This window comes from Molossus molossus, unplaced genomic scaffold (assembly GCF_014108415.1).
Source record: "Molossus molossus isolate mMolMol1 unplaced genomic scaffold, mMolMol1.p scaffold_m16_p_18, whole genome shotgun sequence".
In the NCBI taxonomy this organism is placed as follows: Eukaryota; Metazoa; Chordata; class Mammalia; order Chiroptera; family Molossidae; genus Molossus; species Molossus molossus.
In genome coordinates, this window is record NW_023425353.1 from 11,862,176 (window position 1) to 11,886,915 (window position 24,740).

At 40.6% G+C, this 24,740-nt stretch overlaps 1 protein-coding gene across 1 annotated transcript in view; it reads right to left on the bottom strand.

Annotated features, from left to right (window-relative positions):
• PTPRG (protein tyrosine phosphatase receptor type G) overlaps nucleotides 1-24,740 on the bottom strand; it is a 524,592-nt gene that overhangs the window by 284,693 nt on the left and 215,159 nt on the right. The window contains exon 2 of the mRNA XM_036267442.1: nucleotides 1,101-1,280. Within this exon, the coding sequence (XP_036123335.1) occupies nucleotides 1,101-1,280 (180 nt within the window). The remainder of the gene's footprint in view (nucleotides 1-1,100; nucleotides 1,281-24,740) is intronic.

Genomic DNA, 24,740 nt, shown 5'->3' on the forward strand with positions numbered 1-24,740 from the left:
GAATGTAAACAATAATTTAAAAATTTTTTTTAAGAAAAATGGATTAAAGCCTTAAATCAAAGGCCCAAAACTGCAAAATTCAGGGGATTGAGGGGGGTGGGAAGACAAAACATAGGAGAAGGCTCCTTGGCGTTGGTCTTGGTAAAGATAATCTGAAGATGGTTCCAAAAACACAAGCAACAAAAGCAAAAATCAGTCCGGCTGATGTGGCTCAGTGGTTGAGCGTCGACCCATGCACCAAGAGGTCGCCTGTTCGATTTCAGGTCAGGACACATGCCTGGGTTGTGGGCCAAATCCCCAGTGGGGGACATGCAGGAGGTGGCCAGTCGACGTTCTCTCTCATTGGTGTTTCTCTCTCTCTCTCTCCTTTTCCCTTCCTCTCTCTCTAAAATCAATGAAGGAAAAAAAAAATTAAAAAAAAAAACAACAAAAATCAATGAGAATACATCAAACGAAAATGCTCTGCACAGCAAAAGAAACAATCAACAAGATGAAAAGGCATAATGTTATACGTCAGTTATATTTCAATAAACCTGGGAAAAAAATGAATAAGTGAAGTGACCCCTTGCAATAACCCCACAAAGAACTGGATGTGTATCTTCTCTGCGTTCAAACACTGCAAATAGAAAACCTAACAAAGCAGGGGCAGGTAGGGGCAGGAAGGCAGATGCGGCTGGTTAAACTGAGGGAGTGAATTTTAATCTTACTTAATTTCAATTAATTAAATTTTAAATTTAAATATCCATGTGGCCAGCAGTCACCCTATTGGACAGATTTTTGAAAGTCCATTCTATGTACTTTACACATATTGACTCATTCAATCTTTACAACCCTATGAGGTTGACACAATTTTGTTATCCACATGTATCATCCTTTTAAAGTCTGAGGCACAGAGTGGTTAATGAATCTGCCCCAAATCACACAGCTAGTAAAGCAAGAGACTGTATTTCAAACTAAGGGCTGGTCCCAAAGCTCTCACTTAGCAACATATTCTCTCTGGCTCTGAGCAGTACAGAAGGGGCAATCACAGTTAAGGTGAATACCAGGGACATCCAGAAAATTCCCCATTGTCTGTGGACAGGTGAGGAAGACATGTCTACCTGTTTTGCCTGTGTTTTTCATCCAGGTTTTGTTAGAAGACTCGTTGTCGAAGCCATCGAGCAGCAGCTCCTGGTACTCCTCGCCAACACGAGCATGCTGGTCCGAAATGTCCACCGGAGACTGGTGACGGCCCCCGCAGCTCATGCTAGACGTCACCCAGTGCTCAGGCCCATAGGTACCTGTCAGAAGAAGACAATACTTCAGTCCTCAGGGCTCAAGGGTCAGGGATGGAGCAAATAAGAAGTAGGAAGTCAAGTCCCGCGTGTCCCACGGCACGTTTTCCCACGTGGCCCCACTCCAAAGCCGTCGGGGCACTGGAGACTATGGATCCAGGCCATCTGCCTGAGAGCGCAGGAGGATCCAAGAAAAGATACGTTTACTTAAGACAGTTGGCTTTGTGATCTGTAATCAAACACTTGCTAACTTTATCGGTAATTAAATTAAGAGTTGAGCAGAAGGGCTATCTTTTTTTTTATTTCACCAAGTTTTAAAACAAGCAGAGAATTTATTCACCAAAAAGCACCTTAACCAATTTAGCATGTTTTGCTATTGTGAACAGTATACAAAACACAATTTCCTTCTTAGTTTCTTGGTAGTTGGTGAACCGGAAAAGGAAAAAATTAAAAATGAAAGCAACACGACATTGGACAAAAGTCATTACAACTCTTCGGTCCACAGGCTGACGCTCTGTTGAGCCAAACCAGCCAGGACAAGAGTCATTACGAATAATGTAGCCAGTGAGGCAGGGTTTTCCTCTGGCTAATTGTGAAGACTTCTCAATTGGGCCAGTTTGTACACTCATGAATTAAGGCACTCACCTCTCCTCAGTCCTCTCGGTCATGGGAGATTGGGATATAAAGTTACCTTCAGATTGGACTCAGCACTCATATTAAGACTTTTTGGGGCCACAGGCCACAGAAATACAGAGAAGATACTATAACGTACAGCCCTAGGGGGTACCAATCAGGAATAGGAAAACACAGTGTATATGCCTCTCTGCTATATTAGAAAGTGAATTGATCTGGGGGCAATGTCCATTAAGTTGATTATCAGCTCTGAGATCTTTCTGCATCCAACCTTTAACTTTCTTGACATGACAAAGCAGGAGTACCTCGTTGGGAAAAAAAAAGACCATTTTCTAGAAAGATTAAGGTAAATCTCTTTTTGGGTTTGATATAGAGTTCAATGTAAACTTGACAATTTTCAGAAGATAGCACTTAGGTTACCCACTCAATAAAGTGCAGTGTATGTATATACACACACAGGTACCTCCTCCCTGCATTTAGCCTTGCATTTCTTCACATATCAAACAGAAGAGGGTCATGGCCAGAGTGACTTTAGGAGACCAATCCATCCAACAACCCATATTTTTTGCCTTGCTCTGGACCTAGCCTTGTATGATGGACAACAAAAAATACCGTATGTTAAATCTCTCTACTACTAAACAAGAGCCCAGACCTGTGGCCGACCTACCATCACATACTTATTTGCCTTGGGTTTCCCCATCCCCCTAAGTTTGATTGTGCTCACAGTTGATACAAATAATGGAACCATGAAAAAAGGGACAGACACAGAAAATCTTTTCGGTCATGCTAATGGAATCTTCATGGCTGCAAGAACAACTGACGTAGCTCCCTAAAAGTGATTCACAGTCTTGCTATCTGGTAAATAACTCGGCCTCATTCTGTGCCTGGGTCCTTTTCCCTAATCCTCATCCAAATGGAAAAATAGAAGACACTATCAGAAAAAAATCTCTCCACTAATTGGCAAAGATGTGGCAACCTTGGGGCACTTTTCAGTCATTTACAAGTGCTATAACACTCTCCAGAAAAAGTAAACATCACCATTTTCTTTACTGCAGGACTCCAACTACACTGGGAATGATGAAGGTATTTTCCCTCACATTGTTTCACCTCTTGGTCAAATTCCCTGGCAACTGTGCTGAGTCATAAAGGAAGAGAGCGCATGAGCACATTTTTGCATGGATCCGAGACAAACTTTGTTTTCGTGGCGCATCAATATATTTGAATTAAAAAAGGAGGGGAAAGAGGACTTAATGAGTGGCTCCAATTATCCCAACCGCTCTTTAAATTTTCTTCCAGATGCCAAAAAAACAAAACATTGTGAAACGGAATAAAGTGATTGCTGATAATTTGGTGGCTAACCAAAATGTAAATGTGGTTAGCTATAATTGGGCCTGCATTTTCCAAATATGGAAACTGATGTTTTAATATCATGTGTGTGTAATGCACTAGTACAATAAAATTATACTCAATGGGAAAAAAATGCATAGTAAAATAAATCTAAACATGTTTGACCCCAAAGAAATAAGAATGCAAGCCATCACCTGTAAAAGCACATAGACACCAGATAATTAACAAACTGATTAAAAAAAAAAAAAAAAAAAAAAAAAAAAGCTCCTCTGCAACCTCTGAAAAGTACTTGATGTTCACATTACTTCTAGACATGGGTGAACTATAATTTAGCACTCCATAAAACTGTAATCGGGGTTCCTACCAGTGGGATTCATTTATTCACTGTAACAATCTGAAGATTTAAGCTGACTATATATGCTTTCATACTTCCACCCAATATATGTTCAAATGCAACTTTAATTGAAACTGATCTTCCACTTCAGATTTTAAATTAATTCTTCTTTCCGTGTTTCATGCTCCAGACACCCTCGCCTTGCAGAAACCCCAATGTCATTAGTGGAGGAAATAGAACACCTTTTCCAAGCTTGAGGGTATTGATTATCTATTCTCACATCGAAGCTCCATGGCCAGTCCACACTGTATAAATCTCTTCAGTGTTAAGATACTTTATAAAGGACTGGAAATTATATCATTAATCACTTGCCATTGCACAAGTCTCATGGTATTGAATGCTTTGTTTTTCAAAACTTTGAATAAATGCTTTTAAGTTAAAAATATGACACTAAATACTCTGCTTAACTTAAATCTAGTTTTTTGGGGGGGGGCAGAGAGGGGGGAATGAGCAGGAAGCCTTCCTCTCTCAGGTATGACATTACCCAACTAAAATAAGAAGGAAAAGTCATTTGCACCTTAGTTTCCCCTTAGTGACTGTTGCTTGAAGGGACAGGAAATTCGCATTTTGGCAGCTGGACCCAATTTGAACAGCTCACCAACTCTGACATGGCAACCTAATCTACAAGGCTACGTTCTAAAAGGGGAGGGGTGAGGCGCAGACAGGGCAGTTTGGACTGCCTACGGTAATTTCCCATGCTGCGAATCTTGCAGGAACGAGATCTTGATGGAGACATGCTGCCAACATGGTACCAAAAGAACTATGTTGAGAAATAGTTTCCTCTTAATGAATTCAACAAATGCATCCAAAACCCCGGACCAAGGTTTGACCTCAGTGTACGCTCCCTCGTCAGGGAGGCTTTGGGAGAAAGGCAGAGGGGTTCTGCACTATCCTGGCAATGGGTTCTTGGTTTCCACTGGACATCTTATTACTATGTAATTTATTGTTTATTCCTAGTGTCTGTCTTCCCTGTCAGGTGGTTGCTTTATGAGAACAGGCTGCTTTTCCATCTTGTTCATATTTGTTCCAGCCCAGCACAGGGCCTTACATAAAGATTTGGGGAGGGAAGGGGGAGGTGAGAGGGGGAGGCAAACATACATGAATTAGAAGATGAGATTAAAGAGTTGCATAGTTCTGTCCTCTAATGATACTACAGAATGTTATCTGTGCCCAACCAGTGTGGTTCAGTGATTGAGCATCAACCCCATGCATCAGGAAGTCACCAGTTCAATTCCTAGTCAGGGCACATGCCCAGGTTGTGGGCCCAATCCCCAGTAGGGGGCATGCGGGAGGCGGCCAATCAATGTTTTCTCTTGTCGATGTTTCTACTTCTCTCTTTCTCTCTCTCTCTCTCTAAAATCAATAAACAAAAAACATTTTTTTAAAAAAGAATGTCATCTGTGTATTAGTTTGGTTTTAATTTTATACTTTTATCATCTGACTTCTTACTAACTCTTCCTGCTCCCTTTATCTCAAGAATCAGGATGTCAAATTCAAAAGTAAATATTCCTGTCCCTTTTCATTAATAGATTATAATAGTCTGAACAATGATAAGGTAAAATAAGCCGTAAACATGCACAGTGCATGATGGAATCTGTATGCCAGTTTTACAAGCCCACCAAGGGTGACTACAATTTCTTAAAGAAAGGAACTTGATAGAATTTTGCTTTCAATGACTTTTATGAACATAATTACTTGAAAAGTTCTCTTATTTTGTTCCTTTGCTTTAACAGAAGCCCCTAATCAAAGAAGGTCAATCAAGGAGGAAAATTTGTCTTGTTAATCAATTCATCACTGAATTCACTTACATATCGATTCACCTCTTGCTCATTACCAGTCACATGGCTGAGAAATGGGCACCAGAGGGCAGGGCTGTCCTGGTTCCCTTGGGCAACAAAAGCTGCCTGGGGCTCAATCTCCTCTGGACAACAGGAAATTTGAACAGTGTCCACATCAAAGGGTAGTTGTGAAGATTATATTAGATAATCCATGTAAAGTACTTTAATCAGTGCCAAACAATAAAATTCAGTAAGCGGCAGCTGCTACAGTGATTACCATTGTTACTGTTGTGAAACCTGGGTAAGGCCTGGAGAACCTGTCTACCTGTCTATATAACAAAAGGAACACAACCAAGGCCTACGGCGGGGAGCAGGGGGGGGGGGGGAGGACAGGCATTTCTGGCATATAAACAGAGAGGAGGGTCCCTTCCCCGAGGATAGGACTTAGGGAGGAGGTGACACTTGTGGCCACGCACTCCCTGAAGTTCGGGTGTTTCCCACCTGGGCAGAGGACAAGAATCAAAAATACAAAGGCCCCTCCGTGAGGTGGACTCAATCCCAGCATCGGCTGGCTTTAGTGACCTGCTTCCAAAGAACAGAGGAGAGAAACAGAAAGACAGCAACTTCTGGCAGCGAAAGCTGGTGAGTCAACGCCACCTTAGCCTAGTGGTGAAGGTCAGCATCACTTGCGTCTCATGGATCACTTCGCGCTGGGAGGAAGTGACAAGAAGGGCACAGGGCCTCGGTGGGAGTCCTTCTAAAACTCGGTAATCCGAGTCTCATCATGAGGGAACCTTCAGACAAACCCAAACGGAGAACAGTCTACAAAATACTTGGCCGATACGCCTCAAAAATACCACGGTCATGAAAAACAAGACTAAAAACACCGACACAGACCAAAGAAGACTGAGGAATCATGACAAAAAAAAAATGCAACGTGGTATTCCAGATCAGTGGAACCCAACATGGAAATTGGCAGGAAAACTCAAGAGCTCTGGATAAGATTTGCAGTTCAGTTAATGGTAACACAACATTGTTCGTTTCCTCACTGACCCTTGTCCATACGGTCGTTTTTGGTGGCTACTTTGACAACAAGATGAAGATGTGTTTATAAAATTAGACAGAAGCCAAATAAAATCTAAGTTTTGTTAAAGGGTTATATTTTAATATCCAGATTTTACTGGACTTACTGTAATACACTTGGGGGCAGAGCTAAAGCCTAACAGATGACGCAGATTGGCACTGACTTACAGATAATGCTGCGATTGCTACCCTATCTCCTTTGCATAGAAAGCATCTGCACAGAACCAAGCCAAAGGCAAAGGCAGGCTGGTCTAAAGGAAATACAGCAAGCTTGTGGCTGATACTTCATTAGATAAGGTTATACAAAAACCTTATAAAGTTGGAGAAATTTGACTTTAAATATTACAGTTAAGAAACAGCTTTATTACCTTAATTTATGGCTCATTTGTACATTAAAAGAATCCAATTCCACCTCCTTGGTGTACCATTAACAAGTCACTGTATTCTTCTCACTTTCAGATGCTCCACTTCAGACCAGAAACAGAAAGATGTGTTTCTACAGCAGGGTGCATAAATCACACGCCTGGAGATTAATTCTAACTGGCCTGTTTCAGGCAGACAGAATTCCCCACGTGCACATAATGGCAACTACTGTCGACCCTGGCTCACATCGGAGACCCCACTTGTGTTCAGTGTTTCTTTAAGGCAGGCTTAACCTAAAAAATCCGGTCGACAGACATACATTTTGAACCAAACTAGTTATTTTGTTCAAAAATAAGATAAAAAAAATCTGAGAGAACATTTCATTTTGTCTACCACCTCCAGCAATATTATTTGAAAAGTCCAAATATGAACAAATATAACTGGTTAGCAAAAGACTTCTCTACAATTTAACTGTCTCACTTTAATATAGTTTGCTATTAATACCTAACCTGAGAAAAAAAGATAAAAGGGCTACTTTTAGAGTGTATACGTCACACTTTTGTCTAAAAGCAAGGAATTTCAAATATCTACCTATGATTTGTATCCCAAACAATGGTTTCTTTAAATACACAAGAGGTTCTTTGCAGAAAATATGCATACACCTTGAATTTATTTTACCATAATACATTTAAATAATGGTTTCTATTCACTAATGAAAAGCCATTAAAAGTAATGAATTCTGTCTAAATCTAATTAAAAACAAAACTAATATACATGTTATGTGCTGTTTCTAGTCAAATATGCCTATTAATGGCTCCCTCAAGGAATTTATATACAAAATATTACCTAGACCCAGGGTTATTACCCGCATCTTATTGTCTACTTTTAACTAACAGTAACAGTCTAAAAATATGTGTATTCATTTTGTAACTTAATAGTATAATTAATGCTTTTTTCTCCAAAATCAAAAACACATCTTTAAATTATTGCATTTTTTAATTAAAAAGCTTTATGGGATTGAGCTTAGAATTCTTTGGCATTTGCCACTTCAGGTAACTTAATTAACTTTTGTGCACTAATTGTTGCTTGTATGAAAAGAAAAAGTGCTAAAAAGCATCCATCTTGCTGATCTCCACTGTTTTCCTTTTATTCATGTGTAATTATGAAGTTTTTCAATGTTGTTGATAGGAGTATTCTAATTTTTAAACCAGCTGAGAAGGTAAATTTACCTTCCAAATAATAAAATAGTTTGGTAAATTTTTCATTTCTAAATTTTAGGTATAAAAACTTAACTCCCGCCCTGGCCAGTTTGGCTCAGCGGTTAGAGCATCGGCCTGTGGTCCGGAGAGACCTGGGTTCGGTTCCCGCTAAGGGCACGTACCTTGGTTGCAGTTTGTCCCCGGCCCTGGTTGATTGTGCGGGTGGCAGCCACTTGATGTGTCCCTTCACGTCGATGTTTCTCTCTCTCTCTCCCTTCCTCTCTCTCCCTCTCATTCTATCTGTACAAAAAATGGAAAAATATCCTCGGGTGAGGATAAAAAAAAAAGAAAAACTTAACTCCCCCATTTCATATCAATGGTATGTTTTAAGTTACCTAATCATAATACCAGAACTATATTAAATAATAATATCAGAAATGGGAACTACTTCATTCATCTTTTTTTTTTTAATACAAACTATTATTTGTTTCATTTCCCAAGGTTGCTATATTAGGACTAAATGTTAAAACTAATTTCAGGTCACATGTGAAACTGCACAAATCTCTAAATTGGGATTCTCAAATTCTAACCCTGATGCTGAAGGTCTCTCTGAGGCTACTGTTCTCAAATATGAGTGTTACAGAGTGAAGATGCCAATCATAGCTACCTGGGAGTTCAGAGCCCTGGACCTTTGGGCTGAGTGACTGATGAGTGAGGTCTGCATGGGCTTGTGCGATGACAGCAGTAAGGCATGCACCCCACGCACACATGATACTCAGACTGGAGCATTCTACAGGCCCTTCAAAGACAAAGTCCTGTGCGTGTTTGGATGTATCTGAGATCAAAATGTTCTATCTCCCAAACTGAAGCTACACATCCAAACATGCAATTAAAATTTCTACTACTAACTGGAATGGTTTATTCACTCAAAATCTAACATTATTTAAAGTTTGGCCAACTTGAGTTTTGCTTCTGTATGCATATTACATGCAATTGGTTACAAAAAGCTTCTGAGCTATAAACAAAAAAGTCACAATTCTCACTGCCCAGTGCCAAACATCTGAAGTGTTTCTAAATGTAGGTAAGTTTGTTCCAGACCTGACGTTTTCAACCTTCAAGTCAAGTTTGTCTTCAAGCAGTCAACATTCTCCATGTGACAAAGATCTGTTCTTTCAGAATCCTGACTGTCCTCGTGAAATCTGACATAAACTATCACCCAAGGATGACAAGGTCACAAGGCATAGTAGAAACAACACTGGGTAAGAAGACTAGCCACTTGAGTTCTAGTTCAAGGATGCGAATAAGCTTTACCTCATGTTAGTGCTAAATGACTATATGATTACTTATCCATAAAGACGAGACAGTCATCAGTGTCCATCAAGGGTACCAGAGGACCAAGCGGTGACAGCTGTGTCACAGATTTGCTTGTTCCATTCCAGTTTCAACTCTAGAAAGTGGAGTTGAATGAGGTAGTATCAAGTCTCATAATGATTCAATTTCTTTACACACAATTTATAAGATTACATCATGTCATCTCTAAAATTCAGAAGAGTTCCAAATTCTATGAAACACTTCATAAAACACCTGGGATCAGACAGGCACAGAAAATATTTGTTAATATTCTAGAAAACATTCAACCGCACTGGATACATTCCTAAACCTACCCACAGGGACGTGATGAGGAGTAAATAAAGTATTACATACAGAGCAAGTCCAAAAGTGCTTGGCACATACTAAATGTTCGATAAACATGATTATCTACACTTTTTTCTGGAAACCACAACCAAACCCTAAATTATGGATGGTATAACCCTGCTCCTGGGATCCAGAAAGAACTCCCAATTGGTGTCTGGCAATTAGTTTAATCCTCTCCTCCTTGACAAAGAGATTGACTCAGGAAGGGATGTTAATCCAGGACTAAGCCAATTAGATTGGTATCAGGCAAAACAAAAGAGCAGACTCCTGTTCAGAGCCTGAGGGAAGAACCCACCTTCCTCCCTGAAGGTAAATAAAGAACAGGAAGAACTTGGATTGAAGAGAAACCAACAGGGAAGCCACTGGAGGCCAAAGCTGACAAGTAAAAGGCTGGAGGGGGAATAAAAATAGAGGGAGGACGTGATCAAGCCATTCCTAAAATTTAAATTTTATCTCTCCACTTTTCCATCTTTTTGTGTCTTTGTATTTAAAATACCTCAAGTAGGCTGTCTGCTATTTGCAACTAAAAAATATAAGATGTAATCAGAATGGTAGTTTAAAAAAAACCAACACTAAATTATTCAACTCTTTCTACATTCATCACTAAAACGAAAATGTCAAATTATAAAGATAAAAATCAAGAATGCATGCTGGATGAAACATATAAGGATAAGATCTCCCGATTCCCCTTCCCTCCTCTCTTTCTTCCTGCGTTTTTTCCCCATAGAAGAGGAATGAACTTGGATGAGGTTTAAAGATCTCATTTAGACAAAAGGAGAGAGAACAGGCTCTGAGTCCCTTGCTGTAAAGTCTTACAGCTGGTGACAGGGGAGTCCCGGGATAAGAATCCCTAAGGGACTTCACGGGAACAGCCACCTCTCGCCGGTCTCTGCATCTGAGTGGAGCACAGTACAGGTGTCCATGCAGGGACACTGGCTGAGGGGACTGTGCTATACTCCCAAAGGTCACAGCTGCACCCAGCAGGGCAGCAACACTGGCCCTGAAGGCTGAGCTCTCCTGTCCCTGCACGGAAGCCTTTCCACACCACTGCTCGCGAACATGTCACATAGAAACTGTTCCAGCTCATGAGAATTTCAATCACAAGTAGGAAAAGGACATCCTCAGAGACAGGACATTCCCAGAGACAGTTTGGAAGGCCTGACTGTCTCTGTACCAACCTACTGACATGGGACAGAGGGAGAAGAATCACAGTGGAAAGCGGTTTTCTAAGCACTCACTGGGCAGCTGAGGGCCTGGTGTGGAGGGGCGCGGGCCTGGAAGACACTGCAGCGTGCAGACAGGATGGTTAACACCCCTCCTGACAACTATAAAAGGGGGAGTGCATGCTCCCAAATGTCCTAACTATGAAATGCTCTCCGGGGAACTGTCTAGACATCAAGTGCCACATTTATGAGGTGAAGCCAAGACAACACCACGGACTCCGTGTCTGTCACACTGTGACTCGTTCAGTTTAACTTGTACTTTTCTCTACTGCAATACATTTATAGTGTAACTTCCAGTGAAGGGAACCTAGACAGAACACTGGAGAGATTTAGCAAAAGTAACCTGACAAAAGAACATTAACAGTTCCCTTCATTCCACTCCCAACAGGAGGCTTCACTGACCTACCTAACCTACCCCCATCGCTGTTTGCTTCCTTGACCCGTGAGAAAATAAGCTCTGTGACGTCAGGGAGCTGCCCACTTGGTTCAGCAGCACACAGAAGGCACTCAGTAAATAAATACCGTTCCCTGGGGCTAGGATTAGGGCGAGGCATTCACCAAAAATTCAGTTATAAAGACAATATTTTAATGCAATATTTTAAAATTTAAAATGAATGCAAAAAAGTCCATGATGAACAAAATATAAAAATTTTAAATAAAGGTAATATCAGTAACAGTGCTGTACTAAGTCATATTGAAGTCTGAGGCCAAAGGAAAAATCGGTAATCAAAAATACTGCATTAAAATATAATTTATCTTGATTGATGAGTTTTTTGATACTCTAGTCCCAGCCCTACTATAAATGACTGAGTGACATTTAACAGCACACATCAATAAAATGATACCAATAAGCCATCATCCACTTGGAGAAAATTCACTACACGCCAGGCATTGTGATGAAAACTTCTTACATTTTATCTTCTTTAATCTTTTCAACAACTCATGCCAAGAATGTAGTAGTTTCCTTATTTCACACATGGAGAAACTGAGGTTCTGACGCTAGAAAACTTGCCCTCATAGAGTAAAGGACAGACAAAAACGTCAATTCTAGACCTACGAAATTAAGCCAGGCTCTAAAACAGGAATTTGCAAACTATGGCATATAGGTCAAGCCCACCACCTGTTTTGTAAATAAAGTTTTACTGAAACACCAACACATCCATTCATGTAAGTATAATCTATGGCTGCTTTCCTGCTACAACACCAGACTTGAACAGCAGTGAAAGAGACAACAAAACCTAAACTATAATAATACGAAAGCACTGGCAATAATGTAAAGGAACATGCAGAAGCTATATTCATTACTTAATACTGTACGATGGTTCCAAAGCAGATCGTCGAACCCTGTGCGGCTCAGCTGGTTGAGTGTCATCCCCTGCACCGAAGGGGTGCAGATTCGTCCCTGGTTAGGGTGCGTGCAGGCGGCAGCCAATCAATGTTTCTCTTTCTTATTGATATTTCTCTCTTTCTCTCTCTCCCTCTCCCTTCCTGTCTTTCTAAAATCAATAAAAACATCTTTTTAATAAATCCTTACTGGAGGATATTCTTCCAGTGCTTTTTAGATAGAGTGGAAGGCAGATAGGGAGAGGGAGAGAGAGATTGATTGCCTCCAACACGACCCTTACCAGGGCCAGGGATCAAACCTGCAACCCAGATATGTGTCCCTGCCCGGGAATCGAACCCGAGACCTTTCGATGCCCGGGCCGACACTCTAACCACTGAGAAAACTGGCCAGGGCTAAAAACATTTTTTTTGCAGGGGAAGTAGATCATCCTACTCTAGGATAAATTCCAAGCCAAGTGAATCCACGTTTAAATATTTAAAATAAATAAATAAAAGTACAAAAAGTGTAAGCACACAGAAACCTTATTTTCCTTAATCTGCCTTTTTATTTTTATTTTTTTCTTTGACTCAAAATGGCCTCATCTAGCACCCTGACTCAGCCACCTCCCTCTCCCTTGCTTAATCATTAGGCCTTCAGGGCACGGAGGTTCTGGTCAGCATCCAGGAATATTAAAAACAAGGTCCTGGGTCAACTGACTATTGAGACAGAGCTGTCAATCAAACTAAACATGGTATCTTTGCCTCAGTTGTGTTTTAGCTCCAGACCCAGGAAAGTGAAACAATCCCACAGAACAAATCCTTGTAAAACTGGAGAGAACAACTCCATGGCTCACATCAGGACCAAATACAATAATCAGTTACCCCTACTCTAGCACCAACCAGTCCGCAGAGACCATAACCCTAACTAACTCTATTAATGATCCGCCCCCCAATATATCCATCCCCTGGAAGCCATCGGGGAGCCAGGTCTTTGACCTGCTACAAGGCACCTTCCTGGCTACAAACTCTTATTTGTGTCTTATTGGGCTTAGATGCACACCAGCAAATGGACCCCTTCAGTCTGCTAACAAAAGCAGTTGTGAAAATATTTGGAGTAGAGAAACAATTTTTACATATCATGTTAAAAAAAAACCAAAAATCCCAAAGGCAGAAAATGCTGACAACATCAAATACATTAAAGAAATATTTAATTTTCTGAAAGCACCGTCAAAAATATCAAACAAAAATCAGGAAAAACATTTGCTATTCATACCACAAAAGGGAAAGTTCTTTAATATATTAAGAGATTCTAGAAATTGATAAGCCCAAATCTACATAAAAATAGGCAAGGGATATGAATCAACACTTCAAAAAAAAGGAAATACAAACGGTCCCTTAATGTAGGAAAAGTTGTGTACCTCACTACTAATGAGCAACACAAATAAAATCATATAGATACATTCTTTCACATACTACTTTTGCAAAGATCAAGATGATTGATTACATACTATTAGCAAGGATGTATTCAAATAAGCACTTTCATTTACTGCTGCTGAGAGACTGATACAATTTATACAAAAGGAAATTTGGCAACAATGATTGAAATTACAAACATGCACTCCTGTGACCCGGTTAATTATGCAGACACACTTGCATTCATGCAAGATTAAGGTAAATCATGGCAGCATCCTTGGTAATATCCAAGATTGGAAACAAGGTAAATATCCATCACCAAAGGGCTAAATTATGGCAAACCAACGTAAGAGAATAGTGTAAAACTGGAAAATAAAAGAAACTTCCTTAGGCTAAAATGGTAAAATTTCAAAGTTATATTTTTAGTGTAAAACCCAATATACATAATGATATACTACCATTTGTTTAAAAAATGACCACATATCTATTTATTGTATGGCCATAATGTACCTCTAGAAGCACATAAAAGAAGACACAATACTAGTAGATGGTGGGGGGAAAGAGGGAAGATTTTTCACTGCTTACTTCCTTTTACTCTTTAAACTTTAAACCATATTATTATTTATTTAAAAGTTAAAAAAATAAAAGGCAAAAATTAAAAATCCATACAAAATTTAAATGCAGAAAAAGTATCTGTTACCTTTGGGATGGGAGATGTTAGTGTGATCTAGGAAGATATTTGTTTTGTGAATATATACAGCTAGCACTTCTGTAGTTTGCAGCAACAACAACAAAAACTTATTTTTAAAAAGTGGACACAACCCTGGCTGGTTTGGCTCAGCAGTAGAGCATTGGCCTGCAGACCAAAGAACTGCAGGTTCGATTCAGGTCAAGAGCACGTACCTCAGTTTTGGTTCATTCTTGGCCCCGGTCGGGGTCACACGGAAGGCAACCAGTCGATGTGTCTCTCTCACCTCCATGTTTCTCTCTCTGTCTCTCTCCCTCTCCCTCCCACTCTATCTGAAGATAAATGGAAAAATATCCTTGGGTGAGGATTAAAAAACAAAACAAAACAAAAAGTGGACATATACAATTCTAAAGACTTGAGAACATTCTCGACAAATGAGCCTTAATGAGTCTCAGCAGGTGTAATACTGCCCAATAGAATGAAAGTTGGCTATTGAAGGCAAAATTTGTTACTCATTTTTATCTTTAAAGCACAGATATTTTTAGAGACCATGATTAGATCTACAGTCTATGGCATTAAAATGTCATGGGCTAGGGGATGACTTGGGGGGGAAGGGTCTAAAAAGGCACCTTTTGGGAAGGGGCACTAATACAAAACAAGTTTGAGGAAAAAAGGATCATGGAGTTATGTGGGCAAAAAGGATCCTCTGGTCTTCATGTGACTGTTAACTCAGATCTACATTAAAGCAAATGTTCTATATTAACCTTAAAATGAGACAAATATTTTTTTTGCTGTTGTTAATCCTCACTTAATATTTTTCCACTGATTTTTACAGAGAGTGAAAGGGAGGGAGGGAAAGACAGAGAGAGAGAAACATAGATGTGAGAGAGACACACATCAATTGGTTGCCTCCAGCCCCTGGGACCTGAGCAGGGCCAGGGATTGAACCTGCAACCAAGGTACGTGCCCTTGACCAGGAACTGAACCCAAGACCTTTCTGTGCTGAGGCCAACCCTCTAACCACTGAGCCACTCTGGCCAGGGTGAGATAAGTATCTTAAAAAGCCAACATTACACAGCAATAACAAAACTAAAAAATAAAAAGCCAACATTACTAAGAAGTCATTATGTTCCTCACTGAAATTTTACATGTTACCCCACCTGAGAACCCTGTAGGTTAACAGTACCCCCACTATTACAAGTGGAAAACTGAAACTCAATGTACTCGCTGAGCAAACACCAAGCTGCGATTTGCACCAGTCTGCACGACTCTTCCATTCGGCTGCCCCTCCTTCTGCTTCTCCACTAAATCACATTTAATTTTCACCCATCATTCCTGCCACTTAGCAACTGGGGAGATCCTGTTTCTGTCACCTAATTTCACACCTGGGCCTTCCAGCAACCTGCCATTCACAAATTAAATAAAGCCATCTCCATTGTCCAGTTGTGGACAAAAGTGCTCAAAGGCCCGGGCCAGGGATAGAACTCCCCATCAGTACATGCTGCAGCACAGAACTCCCTGGGAAGAGGTTTGCAATCTGCTACAAATCCTGTTCTTCATCTCAACTCTGAGAATGCCAAGAGACACTGTGTCAAGGCTCTCTCTGAAATCCAGACACCCAAGGTGGTTGCCCTGGAAAATCTTGTAACGTTGCCAACACATGGCGGAACTCTAAAGTGGGGGAGGGGGTAACAAAGAACCTCCCCAAAGAATACCAGCGCATGGGGCTTTGAGGGCAAGACACACGTGGACCCCCTCACAGTTCTTCCCCGCGCCTGGCAGTGCAGGCACTGGAGAAGTAAGGGTTTCATGAAATAAATGAGGCATACAAGGGAAGTATAAAGGTAAATCTGTGAAAACATAAAAAAGGCCAGTTTTCTTCTTTTTCGTTCTGTCAAAAAATGTGTGGTCAAATAAAATGTTTGATAAAACTCTTCATAAACCTTAAGAATCATGATTATATTTTTAAGGACTCAACTGATCACTGATGAAGAAGAAACAAATGCAACTGTAAGAGTTACAGACAAGATCTATTTATGCTGACAGCAAAGGAAGTGGTCACTGTTAAAACAAAAAACAAAAAAACATCCTATAGAAAAATACCAGGAATTTTTTTTGTAAGTGAAGCATACTTTCATTTCAGGATTTAAGCGGCGAGATGTGGCCATGGACAATGTAAACAATGGCACCCAAATGCTGAACCAAAGACCAGCGCTTGACTTTCTGCACTGGAGAACTTCATTAAAAATAAAGTCCACATTCCTGAGCCCCTATATCAGCATCTCTAAGTGTGGGGTCAGGGAAACTGTGTTTTGGGAACAGTGCAAATAGCCATGAATAGTAAGTACTAAGAGCTGACAGTAATGCACTAAGTGCTTTACAGGAATCACTTCACATAATTCTCAAATCAACCAGAAGCTATAAACTTCACTGTTATCCCTGTGTATACATGAAGAATGCTGAGGGTCAGAGGGTAGCCTGTGCACGACCCCTCTCCCAGTAAGCAGCTTTTAACCCTCCACGTCCAGCCCATTCTTCATATACAGCTCACATTTACAGGCCACTGACAATCAACCAATGTCCACGGATTACCTTATTTGCTACTATCTCCATTTTAGGGATGATGATACAACAGTTTAGAAAGGTTACATTATTTGGTGCGTAGTTCACATCACTAAACAAGTGGTAGAGCCCGGATTCAAACTCGGGTAGTTGGCTCCAGAAACGCCCTTGAAATAAGCTGTTATAGTAAAGTCTAAATGGGTAGATACTTCTGGGCAGTTCTGACATTAGCCAAATCTGGAGATCAATATCAACTTGGATTGCACGCCCAGGCAATTCGTAGGGAGAGCAGCCCAGCGGAGCCCAACGCTAAGTGGGCTGATAAAGGAAACTGAAGTGAGTAACCACCTGTTTTTGTTGTCTAAGGACAGCCATTCACAGAAAGACACCATGTCCCATAATGGTCACACTAAATCTGAGAAGACAAGTGTCATAAACTTTGCGGAACTAAGGTGGAAGGAAAAACGGATGGAAAAATCACATGTACACCTAATTAAATCACACTACTCTATGTTCTTAAGAGGGTCTGCCCTAATTAAAGTAACAAAAGATTTGAAAGTATTTAAAAACAATATCAACTCAGGGGAGATAACCCTAGGGAACACTCAGAAGAAAAGAAAAATCTAAAAAATGGCTAAAGGTGTGGTGCTGGTTCAGCAATTCTTCAAGTAGCTGATTGACTATCATAATACCATAAGAAAAAATATCCTCGAACACATGCACCATACATCAAGAAGGCAGAGCACAGTCTGACAGTTAAATGGGGGGACCTATCTGTCTGGAACTCTGGAAAAAAAGAAGAGAAAACTGCAATCAATCCTCAGTTTTGTGGACCTTGATTTAATGGATTTTGGATTTAATGGACAAGATTTCTGGTCTGAATGTCATATGTGAACATCAACACCCTGTTAATTTTATAATGCTTTTAACCAAGATTTGTTTATAGTTAAATCAACAGATTATTTTTTGTTATTAATTCACTATTATTTTTAACACATTTCAGCATATAGGCCATATGTTGGAAAAAACACTGCAGTAATTTCACCAACATAAATAAATATTATATATCTACAACTGTGGTCTACATATGTAAATCCAAGAGTCACCCCTCATAAACAATGTTCGGGGAATGATTAGCACGTGATCACACCACATTGCTCTCGGCAATTGTATCTGTTGTCCTGTGGCGGACTTTCTGCAGTGGTTTCAACATGTGCCAGCCGATGTCGCCATGTACACTAAGTCACACCCAGCCATGTGCATCTGTTCATTCACAGTGACTGGTAAATGCACGCATTTACTAGATTTATTTGGTATACATTTTAAATTACAGTAATATATAGAAAACTTTGCTGTGAAATTAAACTTTTCATAATACTTTTCATAATACTTCATTTTAATTACACAAACATGTCTACATAAGTAAAAACAGGTAAACGAACTAATTTGCCAATTTTTTAACATATGCAATTGGAAAACCTACTTTATTATGTACCCGACTTTCAGCTTTCATTGTGTTCCCTTGCCCGAATTTGTCTATTATTATCTGTACTCATTTTTTCAGATGATACAATGAGGAATCCTATTTGGCAAAATGCACACAAAACAGAATTAATAAGAAACAAAAGTTAGGGTCCCTAGCTTGTGACTAGGCAGGAGACAGAACACACCACTTCTGGGTTCTAGAACGAGAACACAACGATGCAGCGTATGTCCACTCTGCTCACCACAATGATGACCCGAGCTGCAATTTCACAGTTCAGGAGCGCACATCCCACAGAAATGTTTGTGATTTCCAACAGTACGTCCTGGCTGTGAAAAACAAGCTCTGTGATTAGCAAATTAAAAGTCCCTTCCTTGAAGATAAAAGTACGAATGTAGACAATGCCTCAAGGTAAAATAACCGAGTCCAGAAATGCCAGACAAAGGAAAGGAAGTGCTGTAATCCAATTTTATTCTTTTGCAGCCTTTGTACTCAACTGTGGGACTACTGTTGCAGGGGGATCAGCCCTTCCCAAGTAGAACAGGTTTTCAGTTATAAGCATTCCATTTTCTCTCCCAGCTCCCTCCAAAAACATAAAACTCAGAAAACCAAGAAAAAAATTGATAAAAAGTAGACATTTCTTTAAGCAGCAGATTCGTAACCATACCTAATGGGTCACATGAATAGACATCTAAACCACTGTGGTTCCAAGCATCAATTAAAGTACTGTTCTTAGTCTTTCATTCTGAATTTGCTTTATAATAGGTCAAACTAGGGCTGTCCCGCTCTCTTTGGGTCAAGTCCTAAAGAGAAGCAAACTGCAGGACACCATGAGAAATCACACTTCTCCATTGCCTGTTTGTACTCTATCAAAGTTAGTAGCGAATAAAACTTAATACCCACAGTGCTGTTGGCCTGAAGCCCTCCTTGGTCCAGAATGCCCTGAGCCTCCATGGCATGCACGCTCCTTCTGAGACTGGAGTCACTGTACCTTCAGCTGAGGCCGCCCTGCAAGCCTGGAAGGCTGCTGCTCTAAAAGGGGTGTTGATTTCCCACCCGAGTCTATCACCCACACACAGCAGCCAGTGGTCCTGTTAAAACACAAGTCGGATCATGTCACTCGCCTTCGTCATTCAGAGGAAAAGTCAAAGCCCTGAAAAATAGTCTGCAGGGCTGAACACGTGCCCCCTGCCCCCAATTACCTCCCTGATCGAAGCTCCTACTTCCTTCTGCATTGATCCCTCTACAAGGGCCAAACAGGCCACCTTGCTGTACCTTGAACATGGCAAGCATTTTCCTGCTGTCCTTTCTTGGGTAACAACCCCTCACCTCCTGGAGATTGCTAATCCCATGTCATTTTTCCAACAAGACCTGTTCTGCCACTCAAACTGCATCCCTCATCCCAACGTGCTTTCTTCCTCTTTTTATTTTTTCCTCCATAGCACTCACCTTCTAACATTTTACATGCTTATCTGTTTTGTATACTGTCTGCTGTCTGTCCACGGCACCCACTGTGCGATGCACCTCTGCCGTGCACCGCTATGGACACAGAGGTCAGTGGATTCTAACGAATATAAACAACAAAGTCATCTCAGCGTGAAACAGAGGGTTTTAAACATCTTTACTGACATTTAACAGGTATGCTTAAATTTAGTCATTTCAAGTGTACAACTGAATGATTTTTAGTAAATTTATAAAGTTGTACACCCATCACCACAATTCAGTTTCAGAACTTCCAGTATACCAACTGGTCCAGAGAGGGATTTGTAACTGGAAATGGACTGACAATACATCTCCTGTCTCATACAAGGCAATCAAACTTCTAGAAACACTTTGTTTTAAGTACTTGCTCATAGACCACTGTTAGTCATCAGTCTCCGACTTCCTTTTGTTTCCAGACACAAGCATTTTTCAGTTCATACACAGTATGCAGCACTGTGAGAGCAACAGAAAAGCCACGAGTGGAATCTGAATCCTGTTCTTTTACCAGAAACATTGAGTAACATGCACAGGAAATCGACACACAAATACTGACTTCCTAGCACTAGCTCCACCACATGGGGAAAAGATTTTCTCCACGGAATGGCTTGATAGAGTCCCGGTGGGACCAAGCTCCTCAGCTGCCTCTCAGTGGGCTGCCCAGCATGTCCTTCCATGATGGTGAGCCCAGAACAGCAACCTGAACTTCTGGAAACAAAGTGCCCTCGAAACCCCCATTCTCTAATATCCAAACAACCCTTTCACATTAAGGAATCAGAGGTAAAACAGAGAATAAATAAATCAACCTCTCATTGTTTACTTTAGGTTTTAGAAGGTTTCAGAAAACCTAGAGTAAGCAGCAGGTGTAACTTCCCATGCATGAGGTACCTTGGCCCACACTTCTTTATGGGGTGTTTCTTCCCTAACCTGCCATCACACACTTACCAGTACAAAGCCAAGAGTTCAATGTGAGTTTAAGATGCAGAACCAGATCCTAGAATTTTCACTGAGAGTTCAAAATAATTGTGAATATCCACCTTAAAAATCACAATTAAGACACCACCACTAATCTGTCTTTACTATTAATTATGTAAAAAATAAAATAAAAAAAACAACAAAAACAAAAAACATCATCAACAACAAAAAAACCCTCCTAATCACAAAGGCGTTTTCCCCTTATAAATTTATGGGTGTTACACATTAAAAAGTAGAATCTCAAAGCAAAACACACACTGGCTATATCTGTCTTTCAAGTATTACTTATGTTTATAGACAAAGCTATTAAACTAGCTTCCAAAGGTTGCAAACAGTAATACCAAATTTGTTTCTTTTTTCTTTTTTATGGTAATTTTTAAAAACAAAACAGAAAGGAAAATTCCTTAAGAATAATTTTCTTCCTAACACTGAAACACAGACAGAATCAGATGACAAAGGAGTTAAAAATATTTTTTTTACTTTTCCTCATGAGAAATGGAGTTTCTCAACACCATCCAAAAGTCACCCAGACACTCTATGCTGGTGAAACAAATTAACTTGAATTGACTTTATTAATGAAAACAACCAGAAGAAATATTTCACAGAGCTCCAAAAAAATAGCATTTCATTACAATGCTTACGAATATTTATGAGTGAAGTCAAGTGAACAATTATCTGTGCTAAAAAGAAATAACAGGAATCTATAGCTAGAGACAGATCTGCCTCAAAATTATCTCAAACTTATTTTGAAATGCAATCTTAAAAACAGCTTCATAGATTTCATATTAATTTGCACACCCATGTAAATAAATCTGTCCTGCAGCTATAATTGACAAAGCACAGGGGCGTCTTCCGCCTCCTCACTGCTGGTTCTGAGGGGAAAAATGTATCCCTGTCTCTCCTCCCCCACCACAGCCCTGAGGCATGCTGGGCCTCCTGGTTTGCTGCCCAAATTGGCTGTGTGCAGTTGAAACATGCCCCATGTTTTAGTCCTGAGTGGTCAGATGTCCTCATCAGAGTCTACAGATCACATGCAAAATGGGGATAAAAATGAAGGACACTGAGTTCGCAGTGTATGATAGGAACATCATTCTAAAAAGAGGAGTTTGGAGAGTCCAGATCCTCCCCTCCTCCTCCTTATTCCCTGAGCACCCTCCACTCACCAATCTGCCCACATCCTGCCCCTCGAAATGAAGCCTTTCCCACCTTCTTCAATATGTTTTCGGAGAAAGATAATTTGCATCACACAATTCAGTATTGGACTACTGAGCGTCAACTGTTATTTTTTAATTCATGTATTTAATTAGTATTCCCCAAGAAGAATTCATTATAACATATTGATAATCCTTTACCACTCTGATCATGCATTCGCTCATGTAAATATTCATTCCAGGACTTTCCAGGCTTGCTCTTACTGAGCTCTGCATCCAGTGTACGCTGGGCCAGCACGGAGGGGCGAGGCTCCTGCCCCACTCGAGAGCACATTCTTGAGCTTGTGACCACGGCCGTTCTTGCTGTGGTTGCCACTGCCTACCTTTAGTGAACCAGTCATTGAGCCACCCAATCAGCCTATAATTTACATGCATATTTTGGGGAGCATTCTCACAATATGTATTAATGCATTAACAATGTTTCATATGAAAACCCAGGGAGATGATATGTGAAAATCTAAGAACCTAAGAAAGCCCAGCTTAGTAAAAGGAGAGTCCTACACAGATTGGCTTCACATCCTTATCCTTGATGCCAGGAAAGAATGACAAACTGCCTGTCCCGACAATGAGAAGGTATACTCCCTGGTGAAATAACATAGCTCTGAAAACATAGTGGTCAAGACCATTCAACAGGGAAGTTTTTATGAAATGCAGATATGCCCTACGGAGTGGCTCAGTAGGTTAGAGCATCATCACCCACACCAAAAGGTGGCAGGTCTCTCTTTCTCTCTTTCCTCCACTCCTTCTTCTCTCTTTAAAAAATTTTTAAAAATAGCCTGGCCACTGTGCTCAGTGGTTAGTGTTCCTTCGCCACCCCCACACCCACCAAGGGTCGAAGGTTTGATTCCCAGGCCCCGAGGGAGGCAACCAATTGATGTTTCTCTCTCTCACATTAATGTTTCTCTCTCTCTCTCCTTGTTTCTCCCCCTCCCTCCCTTCCATTCTCTCTAAAAAGGAAAAACATATCTTTAGGGCCAGCCAGTGTGGCTCAGCAGATTGAGTGTCATCCCAGGAACTGAGAAGTCCCAGTTGGATTCCTGGTCAGGGCACATGCCTGGGTTGCAGGCTCAATCCCCAGTGGGGGGCGTGCAGGAGGCAGCCTATTGATGTATCTCTCTCATATTGCTGTTTCTCTCTTTCTCTCTAAAAAAAACCCAATACAAATATATTTTTAAAAATATATATATATATCCTCAGGTGAGGATTAACAATGGCAAAAATGAATAAATGTATCTTTGGGTGAGGATTTGAAAAAGAAATAAAGAGCCCTGGCCTGGGTTAGAGCATCCTGGGTTCGGTTCCCGCTAAGGGCACGTGCTTTGGTTGCAGTTTGTCCCTGGCCCCCGGTTGGCGTCATGTGGGTGGCAACAACTCAATGTGTCTCTCTCGCATCGATGTTTCTCTCTCTCTCTTCCCCCTTCTCTCCCTTCTGCTCTATCTGAAAGATAAATGCAAAAATGTCCTTGGGGGAGGGAGGGAGGGAGGGAGGGAGGGAGGGAGGGAGGGAGGGAGGAGGGAGGGAGGGAAGGATATAAAGTTTAAGAATCCACCATAATTATAAGAACCACCACCACCACAAAGAGTTAATAAAATTCTTTACATTTAAAAGTTCAGATCATTTTGTTAGCAAAATGTAGAAGTTGTTGATGATCCAAATGGCATCAATCATTTAGCTTAATGTCAAGGAATTATTGCATGGGAAAAATGAGATATTACTGTGAGGAATTTGTCTTTATTGGGACTCAACTATAATAAGGCATGCCTGACATGTTTTAACACACAGAGTCTCCATGGAAGACCAAGATTTTATATATCAAGTTAGCTCGTCAGCCCTGGCCGAGTAGCTCAGTTGGTTGGAGCATTGTCCCAATACATCAAGGTTGTGGGTTCAGCCCCCACATCAGGGCACATACAATCAATGAATGCATGAATATGTGGAACAACAAATCCATGTTTCTCTCTCTCTCAAATCAATCAATCAATAAAATTAAGTTAGTCAGATTCCATCTTTATTATTACATAAAATACTTGTATTACATAATCACTAGAGAAAATCTAAGTCATTTGTGTGTGTGTGTGTATCTGTGTGTATATATATGAATTCACAAAACACAACCTTTTTTTGTTTGTGTGTTTGTTTTTTTATCCTCACCCAAGGATAGAGTGCATTTATCTTCAGGTAGAGCAGGAGGGAGAGAGGAGGTAAGAGAGAGAGAGAAACATCGATGTGAGAGAGACACATTGACTAGTCACCACCCACACGACCTCAACCGGGGCCAAAGACAAACTGCAACCAAAGCACATGCCCTTAGCGGGAACCGAACCTGGGACTCTCTGGTCTGCAGGCTGACCCTCTAACCGCTGAGCCAAACCGGCCAGGGCACAACCTTTTGTTTTAAAAACATCCATTCACTTTGACCCAGGAATTACACTCCAAAGAATGTTTTCCTATAGCAATACTCAGAGATAGACATAGCTGACTTAACCCACATGAAAACCATTTGTTTAAGTTAAATAAATTAACAGTGCTCAGTGACGGTCATGTGCACTAAATCTGGGAGAAGGTCACTCATTTCTGACCAGAAGGCCATGATTATCGGTTATTGTCAATGACCCC